This window comes from Ixodes scapularis, unplaced genomic scaffold (genome assembly GCF_016920785.2).
Source record: "Ixodes scapularis isolate PalLabHiFi unplaced genomic scaffold, ASM1692078v2 PGA_scaffold0__279_contigs__length_252992795, whole genome shotgun sequence".
In the NCBI taxonomy this organism is placed as follows: domain Eukaryota; kingdom Metazoa; phylum Arthropoda; class Arachnida; order Ixodida; family Ixodidae; genus Ixodes; species Ixodes scapularis.
In genome coordinates this window covers 82781105-82797233 of record NW_024609835.1, presented here as the reverse complement: position 1 = coordinate 82797233, position 16129 = coordinate 82781105, and the positions used below count along the sequence as shown (strand labels likewise).

At 47.8% G+C, this 16129-nt stretch overlaps 1 protein-coding gene across 5 annotated transcripts; it reads right to left on the bottom strand.

Moving 5' to 3' along the window:
* Positions 1–6398: 6398 nt before the first annotated feature.
* LOC120846413 lies at positions 6399–14702 on the bottom strand. Of its 5 annotated transcripts, none has more exons than XM_042288875.1 (7): positions 14582–14702; positions 14143–14301; positions 13883–13998; positions 10525–10612; positions 7669–7758; positions 6631–6666; positions 6399–6536 (listed from the first exon to the last, which is right to left on the bottom strand). In XM_042288875.1, exons 2-7 carry the CDS (start codon positions 14253–14255, stop codon positions 6533–6535), a joined length of 447 nt encoding a protein of 148 aa, XP_042144809.1. In that variant the 5' UTR covers positions 14256–14301; positions 14582–14702; the 3' UTR covers positions 6399–6532. The 5 variants fall into 5 exon arrangements, with proteins under 5 accessions (XP_042144809.1, XP_042144811.1, XP_042144812.1 ...); XM_042288877.1 differs by having other exon boundaries at positions 14619–14702; XM_042288878.1 differs by lacking the exon at positions 6631–6666.
* Positions 14703–16129: the final 1427 nt, after the last annotated feature.

Here is a 16129-nt window from a genome sequence, read left to right as displayed (position 1 = left end):
ATACACTGATGAAACACCGACAATAACCAATAGAACGGCAAAAAGTTGACGGTGGCGAAATGGCTATGCGGGTCAGCAGGGTGGCGTCTCAATGACGATTAACATCTGTTGCCTGCTGATTGACTATTTGTAAACAGCTGTTGCCATTTGGCAATAATATGACTTCCAAATGGCATTAACCATTTTTATAAGGGCTGTACGGGAGGCTCGAGCCGTTCGAGGGAAATGGGTCCGCCTGGCCTGTCTACGAAGAACATGTCCACGTGTTCTTCCGGGCGAACGACACGCCCGAGGCGAAACAACGGGACATCTTCTTGGCCAGCTGCGGGATCCGCGTTTTCAGCCTCCTGCTCGACCTCCTCAAGCCGGCCATGCAGCACGTCAAAACGCTGGGTGAGCTGCTCGCTACGCTGCGCTCGCACTTCAGCCCGGCGCCGTCCACGCTTATGGAGCGGTTCCGCTTCAACAACCGGAGCCGCCGGGACGGGGAGACCCTCGGGCAGTTCGTCGCAGCGCTACGAGGGTTAGCGAACACCAGTTGGACTCGATACTCCGGGACCGGTTCGTCTGCGACATCAACAACCCCGCCATGCAGACGCGACTCCTGGAGCTCCCCGACCCCTCGCTGGACGACGCGGTGAAGGCAGCGCAGGCGATGGAAGCAGCAGCTAAGGACGCCAGCGAGATAGCGCGTGCGGCCGGCTCTCCGTCGACGGAAGCGGCGGTGAACAAGATGGCGACAAGGAGCGGTGCCTGCAGCCGCTGCGGTGCTGCCCACTCCCCCTCACAGTGCCAGTTCGTCCAAGCACGATGTTTCACGTCAGGGAGAGCTGGGCATCTCGCATGTGTCTGCCGAGGGGGAGGACGAGCGGCGGCCAGCAGCAGCAGCAGCCTGGTTCAAGCCCGGGTTCCAGCCAAGCCCGCGGCCAGGGTGGCCGTCGCAAGAAAACGCGGCGGGGACGAGCGGCACCAGGTGCGGGTACCTCCTCAGCCAGGGTCCACGTCGTGGCCGAGGAACCGCAGATTTTCGACGTGTGGCACACCAATAGACTTTCATCGTCTGTGCCACCTTACTTGGTGTCAGTCGAAGTCTGCGGGCACCCCATCACCATGGAGCTGGACACAGGGCCAGCGTGTCGGTCATGCCCGGGAAGCTGTTCAAGCGGACCTTCCCTTGCGTGTCCAACGAGGCGTCGGACGTCATGCTGCGCAGCTACTCCAGGCAGCTTTCACAGGTCCAGGGTCGGGCCCTAGCCAGCGTTCGCCTTGGCGACAGGGAGGCAATCCTTCCCCTTTACTTAACCAAGGGGTCGTCGCCGACGCTGCTGGGCCGGAACTGGATTCACTCGCTTGGTGTTCGGCTGCCGGAGTACCAAGAAGCTGCTCTGCACGTGGTGAAGGACGTCCCGAGCCTCCTGACCGACTTCCAGTCCCTGTTCCAGCCGGGGGTGGGCACCTTCGCCGGCACGGTGGTTGGCATCCACGTACCCGAGGGAGCCCGGCCTCGGTTCTTCAAGCCCGTCCGCTGCCGTTCACCCTGAATGACGGGGTCACCCAGGAGCTGCAACGGCTGCAGCGAGAGGGTATCCTGGTGCCCGTCAAGACCTCAGAGTGGGCCGCAACAATTGTCCCAGTCCTCAAGCGAGACGGCCGCGTCAGGATCTGCGGGGACTTCAAGGTCACCATCAACCCCGCTGCTACCGTCGAGAAGTACCCGCTGCCTCGGGTAGAAGATCTCTGGTCGGCTCTGTCCGGGGGACAGAAGCTCACCAAGCTCGACCTTCGAGATGCCTACCAGCAGCTGGTGCTCCAGGATGCCGCCCGGAAGTATGTCAACATTTCGACTACCATGGGACTCTTCCAGTACACGCGCCTACCGTTCGGCGTGGCCTCAGCCCCAGCCATCTTCCAGAGAGAGATGGACAACCTCTTCAGGGGCATGAGGCACGTGGCAGTGTACTTGGACGACATCCTGGTTACCGGTACCGACGACGGGGACCACCTGCAGAACCTGCCCAAAGTCCTGACACGACTACAGGACGCCGGTCTCAAGCTGAGGCTGCACAAGTGCGTGTTCTTGCCCCCAGCGAGGAGTACCTGGGACACAACATCTCCCAGGCTGGCCTGGCCCCGGCACCCCGCAAGATCGAGGCCGTGCTCAAGGCGCCGAAGCCCAAGAGCAAGAAGGAGCTTCAGAGCTACCTCGGCCTCATCAACTTCTACAGGAGGTTCCTGCCCAACCTGTTGACGGCATCTAGAGCCGCTGCATCGCCTGCTTCGTGACGGTCAGCAGTGGGCCTGGAAGAAGGAGCAGGACTTGGCCTTCCAGCACAGCAAGGAGTTGGTCGTTAAGGCTCCAGTGCTGGTGCACTTCGACCCGGCCAAGCCTGTAGTCCTCACTGTGGATGCGTCACCGTGCGGGGTAGGAGCCGTCCTGTCCCACCGGGGTCAGGATGGTCAGGAACGCCCTGTGGTTTTTGCTTCTCGTCGGCTTCATTCGGCGGAGCAACGCTACAGCCAGCTCGACAAGGAAGGCTTGGCCCTCATGTTCGAGGTCGAGCGCTTCCACCAATACCTGTGGGTCCGGCAATTAGAAGAGGTCACGGACCACAGGCCACTGCTAGGGCTGCTGGGGCCTGACAAGGCAGTCCCAGTGCAAGCATCGCCTCGTGTGGTACGCTGGGCCTTGACGCTGGCGGCCTACAACTACAAGTTGTTCTACCGCCCTGGAAAGGACCTCGGACCTGCCGACGCCCTGAGCCGCCTGCCCCTGCCGGAGGTGCCTGCTGCCGTTCCAGAGCCAGCTGACGTGTTCCTGCTGGAGCGGGCCTACCCGGGGGTGCTCACCAGGACTTCGGTGGCGCAGGCGACCAGCAGGGACCCGGTCCTGTCTCGGGTGGTCAAGGCGGTTGCCCGAGGGGAGGAGCTGCGTCACCAGGCGTACAGCCACAAGACCGCCGAGCTGAGCTTGGAGCAGGGCTGCCTGCTGTGGGGTTCCAGGGTGGTGATTCCACACAGTCTCCGGGCCAAGGTCCTGCAGCTGCTGCATGCGGGGCATCCCGGCGTGGAAAAGACCAAAATGGTGGCACGGTCGCACGTTTGGTGGCATGTCTTGGACCAGGACATCGTGCACCAGGTGCAAGGCTGCCAGGTCTGCCAGGAGAACTAGCGAGCCTTGCGCCACGTGGGGATCACCCCCTGGCCGTTCCCACAGATGCCGTGGTCCCGCCTGCACGTGGACTATGCGGGACCCTTCAAGGGCCACTACTTCCTGGTGGTAGTGGACGCCTTCTCCAAGTGGGTGGAGGCACTGCCAGTCACCAGTCCATCGGCAAGCGCGACCATTGCGGCTCTGCGGCAGGTCTTCGCGGCGCAGGGATTGCCGGACATTATCGTGTGGGACAATGGTCCCGCTTTCGCCAGCGCCGAGTACCTGGACTGGCTGCAGAGGAATGGGATCCGCCTGAGACGTGCCTAAACTCCGAAGAAACTCGAACTCTTCACTGTATAACGTTTCTTCGGAGTTTAGGCACGTCTCTTTAACACTTTCTTTCTGCTTCCATGGGGGTGATCCTATAACCACAGGCGCGTGCCTACATGCAGCCAGGAAAGGGTTCCGACATACCAAGAGTCCGCGTGCAAGACAGGTACGCACAGAGCATTAGGGCTCGCTCTGTGGTTTTTTGGCTTTTTTTAATTTTTTAATTTGGTTTTTTTGTTGTTGTAATGGTATATAATGTTTAGTTTGTGTAAAAAATTCTTCAGATGGCATATGACAGAGAGGATATCCTACATGCTGGATTCTTCTTCTTTTATTTTTCATTTCTTTTTTCTTATGTTGAAATGTTTTAAAAAGATGAGAAAGAAAGTAAGTCGTGAGTCAGCGCTGTGTCTGTGTCCCTCCTTCTACTTGTCCTTGTGTTTGTTTGCGCTGTTTTATTTCTATGTTTACAATGCATCACCGACTAGCCCACCTCCAAACATTACTGCAGGGCCTTCAATTAGATTTTTATTGAAGAAATAATCACCGTATGACTATACTTCTTGGTTTTTAGGGATACTTAAAGGACCGGTGCAACAATATTCAATTGGAATGTTTTTCACTTGACACGAGCTTACTGGCACACCTGGGACTCAAGGATACTCACACGCAACGCCACTGGCCAGGAAACTCCTTTGTTGCGGTGTAATTTCAAGGAGAAAAGCGATAATTTTCATTCAATCTCTCCTTTGCAAAATTTGATGACGTAACGTGGGGATCGCAGTACACCCAAGTGACGATATTTCAATGCGGTTCATAGATTGGATCCGAGCATTACGTGGGCACTCGACTTGGGCTCGTGATAATTGCTAGCTCGGGAAGCATTCGGGTAGTGACCCGTGTCCAATCGCTGCAACGACGACAACAGCCGTGCCATAACAATGTCTGGAACTCAGCTCGTGTCCTGCGCTTTGCCAGCCCCAGCGCGTGGCTATGATCAACACTGGCGGCATATAATCGGCTCCAGATCACGTGGCCGCTTGTTCTGGCTGCGAGTTGAGGGGGTGAACGCTGCTCGTTTTTCTTCAATTTTTGTCTGGGACTTCTATTCCGTGGGGTGAAAAACGAACGCGTGTTTCATAGGTCATTAACATTAGGGATCCGTTTTAAGCGGTATTTGTGCAAAGTACAAAAATTGTTGCATCGCTCCTTTAAGGCGTCTAAATTCAGCTGTCATTATCAAAACACGAACTCAAAAACCACTTGACTGCCCCTTTAATACGAAGCACAGATTTCCCGGTGACTTTTCGTAACGTAAAAAAACGGGTCTGTGTGAACGAGCCTTTTGCCACGGCGTAGCAATACGTCACCTTGTCAACAATTACGACGTATGTTTAGGCTTAGGAACGGCCAGAATGGGGTACGATCTTTAAAATGGGGTGAACCCACCGCTCATTCTTTGTGACTTGAGCGAAATTAAGCAAAGCGAAAGCCGGTTGCACTACTCATTGGCAATGAAATTGGCTAATACTGCAGCGACCATGACGAATTTCCACCGAAGCGAGCGGAATGGGCGCCGCCATGTTTGCCGACACAACCCGGAGTGGTATGTTGCGCTTTTTGCACTCCCAGGAGACTTGGAAGAGGGAAGTGACGTCAACGACACAGCAAATGCAGATTGGATGTTGACAGAAGAAGACGAAATCAACACCCAATCTGCGTTTGCTGTGTCGTTGACGTCACTTCCCTCTCCCTAGTCTCCTGGGAGTGCAAAAAGCGCAACATAGCCCCCCCGGCCCCAAGCACTTGGGGGGCCCCACGCTATTTCTCGAATTTCACGTTGGGGGCGCGAGCAAACCTAAAACCCCAAAAAGATTTTGGGTTCTACGCATGCGCAGTGCTGAGCCCCTATTTCTTTGGGGTCTAAAGCTTTGGGACACCCTATAATAAAAATCTATATAACTGTCGTGCTGCTTCAACTACAGGATGGGCTAAGAGCAAGCTACACCTAACAGCGTCGTGCCTGTGACCGGGGAATGGCCCCGTCGAGTTCGCAGATAATTTCATTGGGGCATATGATAGCCTGGTATTTGAGGGCGTGCACTCTCTTGTGATTATAGGTGCCCTCATGTGCGCTTTGCTTAGGGTGGAGACATCTGGCCATTTTGTTCCCACTTTTACATTTATTTTTTGTTCAGAAGCGCGTGAAAGAGCGTGTCCCTGCACGCGTCTGTGCGCTGACTGTGCTATCCCCTATGAAAATGGTTAATGCCATTTGAAAGTCATATTATTGCCAAATGGCAACAGCTGCTTACAAATAGTCAATCAGCAGGCAACAGATGTTAATCGTCATTGAGACGTCACCCTGCTGACCCGGATAGCCATTTCGCCACCGTCAACTTTTTGCCGTTCTATTGGTTATTGTCGGTGTATCATCAGTGTATCTACATGTTAACGTTAAATGGCTAAAGGAGGCAATCAAAGGACTATACATTTTATAGTCTTTTGACTGCCTCCAAGAGCCAATTAGCATTAGCATGTAGATACACTGGCAATGCACCGACACTAACCAATACAACGGCAAAAAGTTGACGGTGGCGAAATGGCTATCCGGGTCAACAAGATGACATCTCAATGACGATTAACATCTGTTGCCTGCTGATTGACTGCTCTTAAACACCTGTTGCCATTTGGCAATAATACAAAATGGCATCAACCATTTTTATAAGGGCATAATTATCACGTAGACGTCATTTGATCGAATTTCGTGACCATTTCGCCAGTGTCAACCCCTCGTAAACTTTAAGCTGGCCAGCCGAAAAACTGCAATAGTTTACATGGCCTACCATTGATTCCGTGCCTGATACACATAGTGCCGGCTTGCAATATGGGAAGAAAACAAAGATTGAAGGACAACTTAAAGACCCAAAATTTATTTATCACAATGTCATTAAAATGACGTGTTTTTTTTCAAGACTAAGTTAATCACCCAAATGTAAACGATGAGTGAAAAAATAACCTTTCCTTGCTTCCTGACATGTCTGTAAGGTGTCAGCTGAAAGAAGAAAAACATTATAAATTAAGTGGGCATATAACCAGAAATATTCTTGTAGCACATTCAAAAATATGCACAGAAGAACCTTGCTCACATGTTTTCTCGGCTGTTATGTTCACGGAAACCGGTCCTATCGAACGTCCAAAAGTATATATGTGTTAGAATTACAGGCTTCATGAATTTCCTTCTTGGTTCTTATGCCCAAACACTGCCACTCAAGGTGGCCGGCATGACTACTAGGAACACATACCCTGTTCCTTTTGCTTTACTCCCTTTATTTTACCTCCTTGCCTCTCTGCACTGTGTTTCTTGCTTGATTCAGGCTCTCACGACACCCCATTTTTCTTTACCACCTCCATGCCACCATGTTCAAGCAGTGCTGATTGCATCAAGCCCCACTGCTTTGATGTGGCATGCAGGGTGCAGTGATTTGTTTGAGGCAGCTGTGGTTTAGCTCGATGGGCTCAGAATTTTCGCATCTATTTCAATATTTTTTTAACTGCAACTATAGACAACGCATCACTGCGATGGTGCGGCTGTCGGCACAGCACATGTGCACACATGTCTGCTCACACGAATCTAGTTCCTGCGTATAGCTGCCCATAGCTGCTGTGGGCAAACACAAGCTTGTCTGTAAACAGTGAGTTACTTATAGTTCAACCACAATTTTAAGAAGTGTTGAAAAAATTGTCAACATATAAAATAAGGCAATCTTTTTTACAGCCAAAAAAGCTAAGGTAAGATAAACAGAGAATACAGCTTCCTGAAACATCTATAGCTATCCCAAGGGCATTAGCAGTTGTTACATCTTCGCTCATGTCATGATCCTTTATTGTGACTAGATAAAGATGCAGCAGCAGGGTTCTACTGTATTTCACACAATGTTTGAATGTGCAATAGCTTTAACTTCCACAACACATCAGCCAACCACAGGTTGTCAAAATGTCAACTCCACAATAATGTAATAAGTATGAATACAACAATAATCCCTGGAAAAGGGGTACAAGGGGGAGAAAGGTCAAAGAGGAATCTCCTTTGTCCCCTTGTTCCCCATCTCCAGTGATTATTATCGTCATTCTTGTCTTGAATAAAAGGGTCTACTCGTGTCTCTTAACAGAGGGAAGCAGCTTACCTGGAAGAGCATAGCGCCCCCGGGACAGAAATCGAGAGAGGCTGTCCTCGACATGCTTCCCCACATTGCTGTACTCCGTGAAGGTGCGAGCTGAAAGAGCAAATGAGAATTGCAATTTAAAATGATAATAGCCCCTAGAAACCCACACTCAAGTATTGGTACCCTTTTCCTCATTGTCCAGTTCTGCCAAAACGGTCATTCATCCATTTAAAGGGTGAAATTCGTTCATGCCCATGCAGCTTGTGGGCACTGCCATGTTGTTATTGCGTCATTACTTGAATGTAAATATTCACTTGACCTTAGACAAAGATTTATCTATTACTTTTGATAAGATCTTTGGATGCTTGGCAATTTTAACAGCAGCCTGGGGGGCGCACTCATAGATGCACCACTCTTCAATCAGTTTGGGGAGTGCGTCTTTAAACGCTCACTCTTTTTATCGTACGGGAGGAAGCACCATCTATCCCCTAACATCGGAAATAATTTTCCTTTAGAAATTAAAACTATGATGGTAGCACAAGAAGAGTTTCGTACAAAAAATATAGGCAAAATAGGGACAAAAAAAATTTTTTTTGGTCATGGGTCCCCAGTCAAGGGGTCAAGAAATAGATTAATCTTGTGTGTTAACATTTTTTTCAAAGCAAAAACATGACAGGACTATGTTATCAAGTGTATAGCTCTTTTTACTGTGGTCATAATGAGGTGGCATAGCCTTTCTCATTCGCCCAATAATGCTCAACAAACACAAAACTAAAACAAAAATTCTCGCAGACCAAGAGCCATTACTACATGCAGTGCAAGTTTTGAGGGTACACATTTTGGCAGAGGCCTGCCTGGTCGGGAGAAAGCTTAAAAACTCAAAAACATCCGTCCACACACCCGCATCTGTGTTCCCTACATATAGGGGACTAGCGAAGCGCTGTCATGTATGCTGGTAAAAGAAAGTATTCCGGTGTCCCACAAACCGGTATCAACACTTTGATGTATGATGCTGCGAATTAAAGGTCATCCCTCTAAACAAAGAGCGCAGGGCATTGTATATTCAATTCCATGCCACCTACATTGGAAAAACAAAGAACTTCCCCGAAAGAATTCAACAACACAAAAACAATGTCTGCAAATTCGACCACGAGCGCAGCGCTGTTGCAGAGCACTGTGAGGACAATGAATATCGCATCAACTTTGCCAACACCCTCATAAATGTTGAGACAAACTTCTGCCAGCAGCTTTTTATAGTCATGGCATATCCAAACACCAGGAAACATCAATAGGTCCACTGGCACATTGCCATCATACTACGTGAACGGACTCAGCCACCTAACGAAGTGAAAAAAAAGAGACTATCGTAGAAGAAAACAAAGCTGTTGTCCCCTATCTGGAAGCAGTCACGCCTGAAGAAAAAAACAAGCTGTTTTTGAAACGTTGGGACCTTGTTGTAGGATATGGTTGGTGATTTTTTTCAAATTCCAATGTATGAGTTTTGCATTTGTTTGAGTCATCATTCACTTTTTTACCATATTTACCCGCATAATGAACACACCTCTTTATTCTGAAATTGACATATATTTCGGGGGTGCGTTCATTATCCAGGGTAAATTTCTGCATTTACACACTTCGCAAAAATGTAATTTTAGGTGGCAGTATGACACGGCAAAGTACTGTGGCATGTCTCCACTGACGGAGGCGCGTTGACGGCTGGTCGTGGGCGCGCTACAATAACCATGTTCTACAATTTAAAACCTTTTTTTAGGGTGCTTTCGGTGTGCCTTCTGTCAAAGGAAAAGCGCCCTCCTAGTGAATAGTAAAAAAATCTTGCATGTAAGAAATTTAGGTGTCCAATAAAAGCATATGACCAAATAAGATCATATAAAAACCTTATAAAAGCGTATAAGAACAATATAGGAAATATATAAGATTATATAAGAAGTTTTAAGAAACAGAAAAGAAGTTTCTTATAACTTCAGATATAATTTTATATTGTTCTTATATGTTTTTATAAGGTTCTTGTATTTTCTTATATGATCTTATTGGAGCATACGCGTTTGTTGGACATAAAGTTTTTTTATACATTTAAGATTTTTTTACTAGGGAAGCTCACTCAGCATGGTGAGTGACGCGACCGTCCTTAGGCCTAACCACTTTCACGATTTCACTGTCCGAAAGCACACTACAGATGACCGTGTGTTTGTTGACATCAATGCATTCGGTGGGCGAAACATGTCCAAAGCTGGGCAATTCCTCGACCCCAGCTTTGTTACGTGTATCCGCCGCTCGGTTTCACTCTTGATTACATCCGCAACTACACACTTGCAGCCATGAAAGCATGTACCGCTATGCTTTGCCTGGATTGAAGTGGCCTGGCCGCTTGGCGGCGAAAGAAAATTGGCTTGATGGCTAGCCGAGCTGGACGTAGTTTGAGACTCATGGAGCGAGTAGACACAGTAAATAAAAACATTCTAAAAACTTCTCAGGTGTTCCTCAAGCTTTGAGTACTGTGACCTATTTAAAGCTTGAGTAATTAACATTCACCTCTAAGCTGACTGTGGTTGTAACTACGAACCCACCGGATCAATCAACCACCTCCCTCTCGTTACCTGACCCCGCCTTCTGCACATGGTTATGGGCGGGAGTGTAACACATGGCGAAAGGTAGACATATGACTGGTCCAACGAGCATGTAGCTTCTACTACGATTTCAGCTGGTCATTCAACAGAGTATAGTGATGCAGCACAAAAAAATTTGTGCCATTTCAGAATGTCTGAAGGAGAACACACCCTCAAACATCCTGAAACTGTAGAGTTTCCTGCAAAGCCACTCGATTTGATTGGCCAAGCAGTAAATAAAAGGTACACTCACCAAAGCACTGTGTCGCCCATGATAAGCCTGCAACTCCCTTCAATAATTGGGAAACAACCAAAAAGCCACAGGAATGTAACACTGGATCCTGAAACAGAAAAAGAAACAGCAAAATGCAGGAATTAACACAATATACAAACCGCTTCAGCGAGTGACACTTAAAACTAGCTACAGTTCTTTGGGCACCGTTTTTTTTATTACAGATAATTGTGAGTGAGGATGTGCTGTCATTATTTTTCTAGCCCTGTAAACCTTTCCCATTCGAAGGTCTCCGTCGTCGGTTTCGCAAACTTCATAAAATCTGCCATTGCTCCATTATCAAGTTCTAGAGCAAGTGACAAGTTAAAATTTCAATGGTGGAGGCTCACAGACATTAAGCACTTGCTTCAAGCCCCTCGGCTGTCGAGAAAAAACTATGTCAACCGCTCCGAAACATAGGTTTTGTGCAGAAGAGAGATTGAAGTATGCTACTGATTCAGTAGAACTACATCATATTCATCAACCATTGTTAGCCGATTCACTATGCGACTCATCGTGAAAACGAGACTTGGACTTGGCCAGGGCAATATGTTTTACAGAGAAATGTTTACCGATTTGACGGACGCTGTCATTTTATTAAGCAGCCTTATATATTTGCTCTTTATGAAGCATATGAAGAGGAGCAAAACACAAATAGTGCTATGGACAACGGCAAGTTGAAGAAGTGATAGGACAAGCGCTACTTGTGGTTCTTCAACTTGTCCTCGTACTGCCATTTGTGTATCACTATTGTTTGAGCAACTTGTCAAGCGGTTCAATTTAGTACGCGTGAAGCGGCTTGTCAGTGGCCTTGTCACTAAAGCAGGGAACATGCAGACAACAAATCACTTTGATGGTGATGACCACAACATTTTCATGTCATCTCAGAAAAATCGCCCCCCCCCCCCCCCCCCAAAAAGAAAAAGCTGATCCTGCACTTATGTAGTAGAATGTGTGCATCGCCTGACGGCAGAGACTGGAGGGTCACACTGCAGTTCTCTTCGTGCGTTACACTCCCAGTTTCAATGCGGTGACCAATAAATGTTTCGGTGATGCAAAAAAGTAGAAAGAAAAAAAAAAGACATTGCTCTGAATATTTTGCTGTTCCGCTTATTTAACTTATCAAAACAAATTTCCCGTTAATTGGACCTCAAGATAAACGTGACACGCCGACCTATTAAGGATAACAGCAATCCAGTCCTCGTCAAATTAACTGAGGGCAATAAAAAAAAACAAGGAGGTCATGCAATAATTGTATAGGGGAATGGCAACGGTCCCAGGAAGATATGCTTCAGTTTGTGCAGTATCATTGATTTCCTCATTAGACAAGTGTCATCAGCTTTGGCCACTGCTCATGCATTACATTTTAGAGTGAAGCACACTGTACAATGGCATGTTTACTCCATGACATGCCAACCTTTTGCTGGGTTCCCAATTATCCTGAATAACACAAAAATTTGCAAATAAAAGAAGCACTTAGATCAATAGGTCACAAAAATCTATGTGAAACGAGCAGTCTAGATCAGTGCATGCAGGGTGACTCCATGTGAGGCTGTATAGGAGCTTTACAACCACCCCAATAGCTTGTTAAATCAAACAAAATTATCCTCTGCTAAATGTGTGAGCTACATGGTCTTGGTAGACAGTTCAAATTCCTCACTTACCCCGCATATAAGTCCTAGAGTTGTATTCACACTGCTTGCGTTTGCTTTGGCCTCCACCCCCCCCACCCATTTTCTCCCACACTAGGTGGCAGAAACACTGTTCTTATTCTGCATGTGGCTGATTATTAAAAGCCTTTTGGCTTTTCAATTTAAGTAAATGCACATATTGAAAAGGAGCTTATTGCCTAGTAATCAGGTCTACGAGAAAATTTTGAAGTGTAGAATATATGAAGTTTGCTAGACCTATGGCGGACAATATTTACCCTCCAAATCAAAGCAGCATCAAATGTGTCAGCCATGTGCCCATGACAACTTCAGATGAGACTAATGACAAATGCATAAAGCATATGATAATTACAGAACGACCCGATACTATGACCACGAAAGTTGAACAAGCTTACGTGAACACGCTTACAAAAAGATATCTAGAATGCCAAAGAATCAATGGAAATAGAAATAGGAAGACTTGACTGATCCTCTCTGAAGTCCCGATCTTGGTATCAATAGCATGCATCAATGCTTACAATCATGCTCTGCGGTGTGGCCAGAAAACACACCTGAGTGAAGCTCCCAATCATTATGCTCTGAGGTGGACAAAAGGCTCACTTCAAACAGCTTTCAGCAATAAAAAAAAGCATGCCAGATACTAACATAACATGGTTTCCCCCAAAATAAAACATATAAATCTCCAACATCTTTAGGGGCTAAGGAAACAACCAAGGACGCACAAGAATGAAGCACCTCATCCCAAAGTGAATGGAACGCCAAGGTGCAACACATCGCTCTCCTAAGCAACTAACACTACTTACAATTTTTAGAGCGCAGCTCTTAGGGGCCCGTTTCCGGCTTGAGCGGCGTCGGCGTCGCCGTCGGCGTCGCCGTCGCCGTCGGCGTAACCGCGAGGTCACGTGACCCCCTTAGGTCACGTGACCCCCAGGTCACGTGACCACCTTGAGGTCACGTGACCCCCGGAGGTCACGTGACCCCCTGAAGTCACGTGACCCCCTTGAGGTCACGTGACCTCAAGGAGTCACCTATCCCTCAGTACGCTTCCATCTTCCTCCTCAAGAGCTGGGCTCTAACCGGCGTTACAGGGAATTGTAAACGGCTTTCATTTTTTAACACCTTCCTGGTAAATTAAGAGCGGGAATATTAATTATAATTACATGTGGTGCATTGCCTTCAGGATTGCTGGATGATGTGAAACTCTGGAAGATCTTCAAGATTAAAGTGAGCAGAAATTTTTTACTTGGCCTGAAAATGTCTCATACTTTGTATCTTGTTCAGAGTTAAGCAATAACACCATAGCTATCTACTAACACATTACGCCTAGAAAGTATCACCTACGTAAGACAACAATGATTCAGACACTACCTATACTTAGCGCCAGTTTGTAAAAGAGTCTTGCACAGTCTGCTCACTTTCCATGTGGCACACCCATGAGTTCTTTCGCCGGGCAGATGTGCCAGACGCATATTAAATCTCTCACACCGGCCTCCATGTCCACAACAAGGCTCTAACATTTCAGAAGTGTGGTCACGTGGCCATGCCCCTCTGCAGATTGACTGCTGTGGTGACATGTAGCTCAACAGCGGTGGACTTCTCCTACTAGAACCTCAACATGGAAGGAACGAATTCCCAAGGGCTACGGCAGATTGTGCGGAACTTGAACTGACCGGTTGTGGCAGCAAACCCTCTCCAAGTTCCAGCCACCATTTCAACAGGGACGACGGGGAGCACAGGCTTTGTCAGTAGCGACGGCACCCCCACGAGCCAAAGTCCGTGGCAGCACCTGCGACAAAGAGCCCTTGCATAATCCCCGTCACCACTCCGGCTGGGATCACAGGGAGCACAAATGATGGCGGTGGAGCCACCACGAGCCAGAGCTACATGGCAGCACCTGCAGCAGCGAGGCCCCCACAAGTATACCACTCACCATCTTGAATGGGAACTCGGGGAGCGCAAGCGTTGGGAGGTGACGACAGCGACACCACCAAAAATGATGTGGCAGCACAAGAACCAGGTTCTGATGACAACAGGCGCTGACATCCAAGTCAACTTGGTGGCTGTCCAACCAAACAGACGTGACGCGTACCTGAGAGGGCAAATAATGTTTTGTAGTGATCGATGTGGCCAAAAAGTTGCCAAGCGAAACTCTGCATTCAACTCTAATAATAAGCCACGCTGTTTCGACTATGATCGACATATGTCTGCGAATCGCTCTAAACCGCAGAAGTGTGAAGGCTGCATCAATTTTAATGGACATGGACAATTAATGGACCATTTTTGTGTGCAGGCAACAAACTGCCAGCGAAAACAGTGATGAAAACTCAAGTGAGTTACTCCGACACTGCTAAAGAAATAGGACAGCTTACCATCATCTCCTATTGATATCTGCCATTAAGCCTGTACCTCGGCACTGTAGGTGATGTCAGTGGTGTCCGTCTCAGGGAACTCAAACTAGTAGTTCACTGAGCAACTCCTCCTTCACCAGGCCTGCAGCGATTATAAATATGAAGAACAGATATATTACGTTACATAAATGACACAAGATAGAAAAGGCACAGACAGTACCATACCTTCCAAGTTTGGGGACACCAACTTCGGGATAATTTCTAAGCAGGGGAGGGGGGGGGGGGGTGTTTTAAAAAGAAATATTGAGAACAAAATTGCATGAAGACAACTTCATTATATTTATATATTGCACTGCCTATGCTCATGGGATTGCAGCCGTCCACAGTGATGGCAAAAACTCTTCTTTAGTACAAAAGAGAGGGGGAGGGTAATTTCTCTTTTCGGGAGGTTTTTCTGTCAATCATACAAACTGATCAAAATTTAAGAGACTTCTGGGTAATACGGGGAAGTTGGCAGGTGTGCAATACTAAACAGACACAATTTGCTACCGGCAATGGCAAAAGAGAATGCAGGTTGGATCAGTTATGCATAAAGGTACTTTGAACAACGTATACCATATAGAGTGTACTCACGCAAGGCTAGCGAGCAGTGCACTCTGGGTACATCACCGTATTTGTGTTCGTGAAAGCAGACAGCGGAAAGCGCACAGCCTCACGGGCCACACTATGAAGCCAGCATTCTACGGTACAGGTGACACCACGCATGAAAAAGATGTCGCTCCTGTGCGACAGTCTGCTGTTGCACAAGGAAAAAAGATGAACTGGAGAAAAAAAGACAAGGACAGCAGGCGTTGCAGACTCCCAGTTTCTGCAAATCCCGAGAGTCCGAACATGCGTGCAAAATGGTTTGGACACTCTACTTGAAACGAGAATGACTCACTAGCATCATCGGGCAAAGCCCACACAAAAATCATGACAAGTAAAGAGTATGTGAGCATGTTAGTGAAGTTAATTAGTGCCCGTCTATTTTGTGTGTCCAAATAAATAAATAAATAAATATATATGTATATATATATATATATGAGTAAAGCTATACGCACTCCGGAATGCACTTCGGACGGAAATGGCTATACGCACTCCGCTTTTCTCGCATAAAACGAGTGGTCACAACGAATTTTCTAAGCGGAGGCATGGCATAGGGGTCAAATTGTCCGCTTCATACGCAAGTGGACGCGGGTTCTATCGGCAGTGGGCCTGCTTTTTTTTTTCTTTTTTTTTTCTCAAACATTTTGTTTTGTCGAGGCATTTGGCGATATTTAGGACATTTCTTTTTTTTTTTTCGCGATAAACAGTAAAAAAAAGAAAAATCGAATGTTGTTGAGAAACTTCGCAAAACTAAATGGTATGGGACTCCCTTTCGAGGTGCGATCGGGGACAGCGGGGCTTGGATTGCCGGGTGGACGCCGCGAAGCGGCGTGTACTGGTTACGATTTGTAATTAGCAGCCGATACTGTCGCCGCGAAGCGGCGTGAACGCAGGCGGGGAGCTGTGTTAACGAGCTCCCCAGTG

Coding starts and splice junctions, on each gene's coding strand:
- LOC120846413 (XM_042288875.1), bottom strand. CDS start 14,255: ATGTCAGCGCCTGTTGTCATCAGAACCTGGTTCTTGTGCTGCCACATC. Junction 10,613..13,882: donor AGGGTTTGCTGCCACAACCG/GTCAGTTCAAGT, acceptor TTTCTGTTTCAG/GATCCAGTGTTACATTCCTG. Junction 6,667..7,668: donor GGGGCGCTATGCTCTTCCAG/GTAAGCTGCTTC, acceptor GACGTTCGATAG/GACCGGTTTCCGTGAACATA.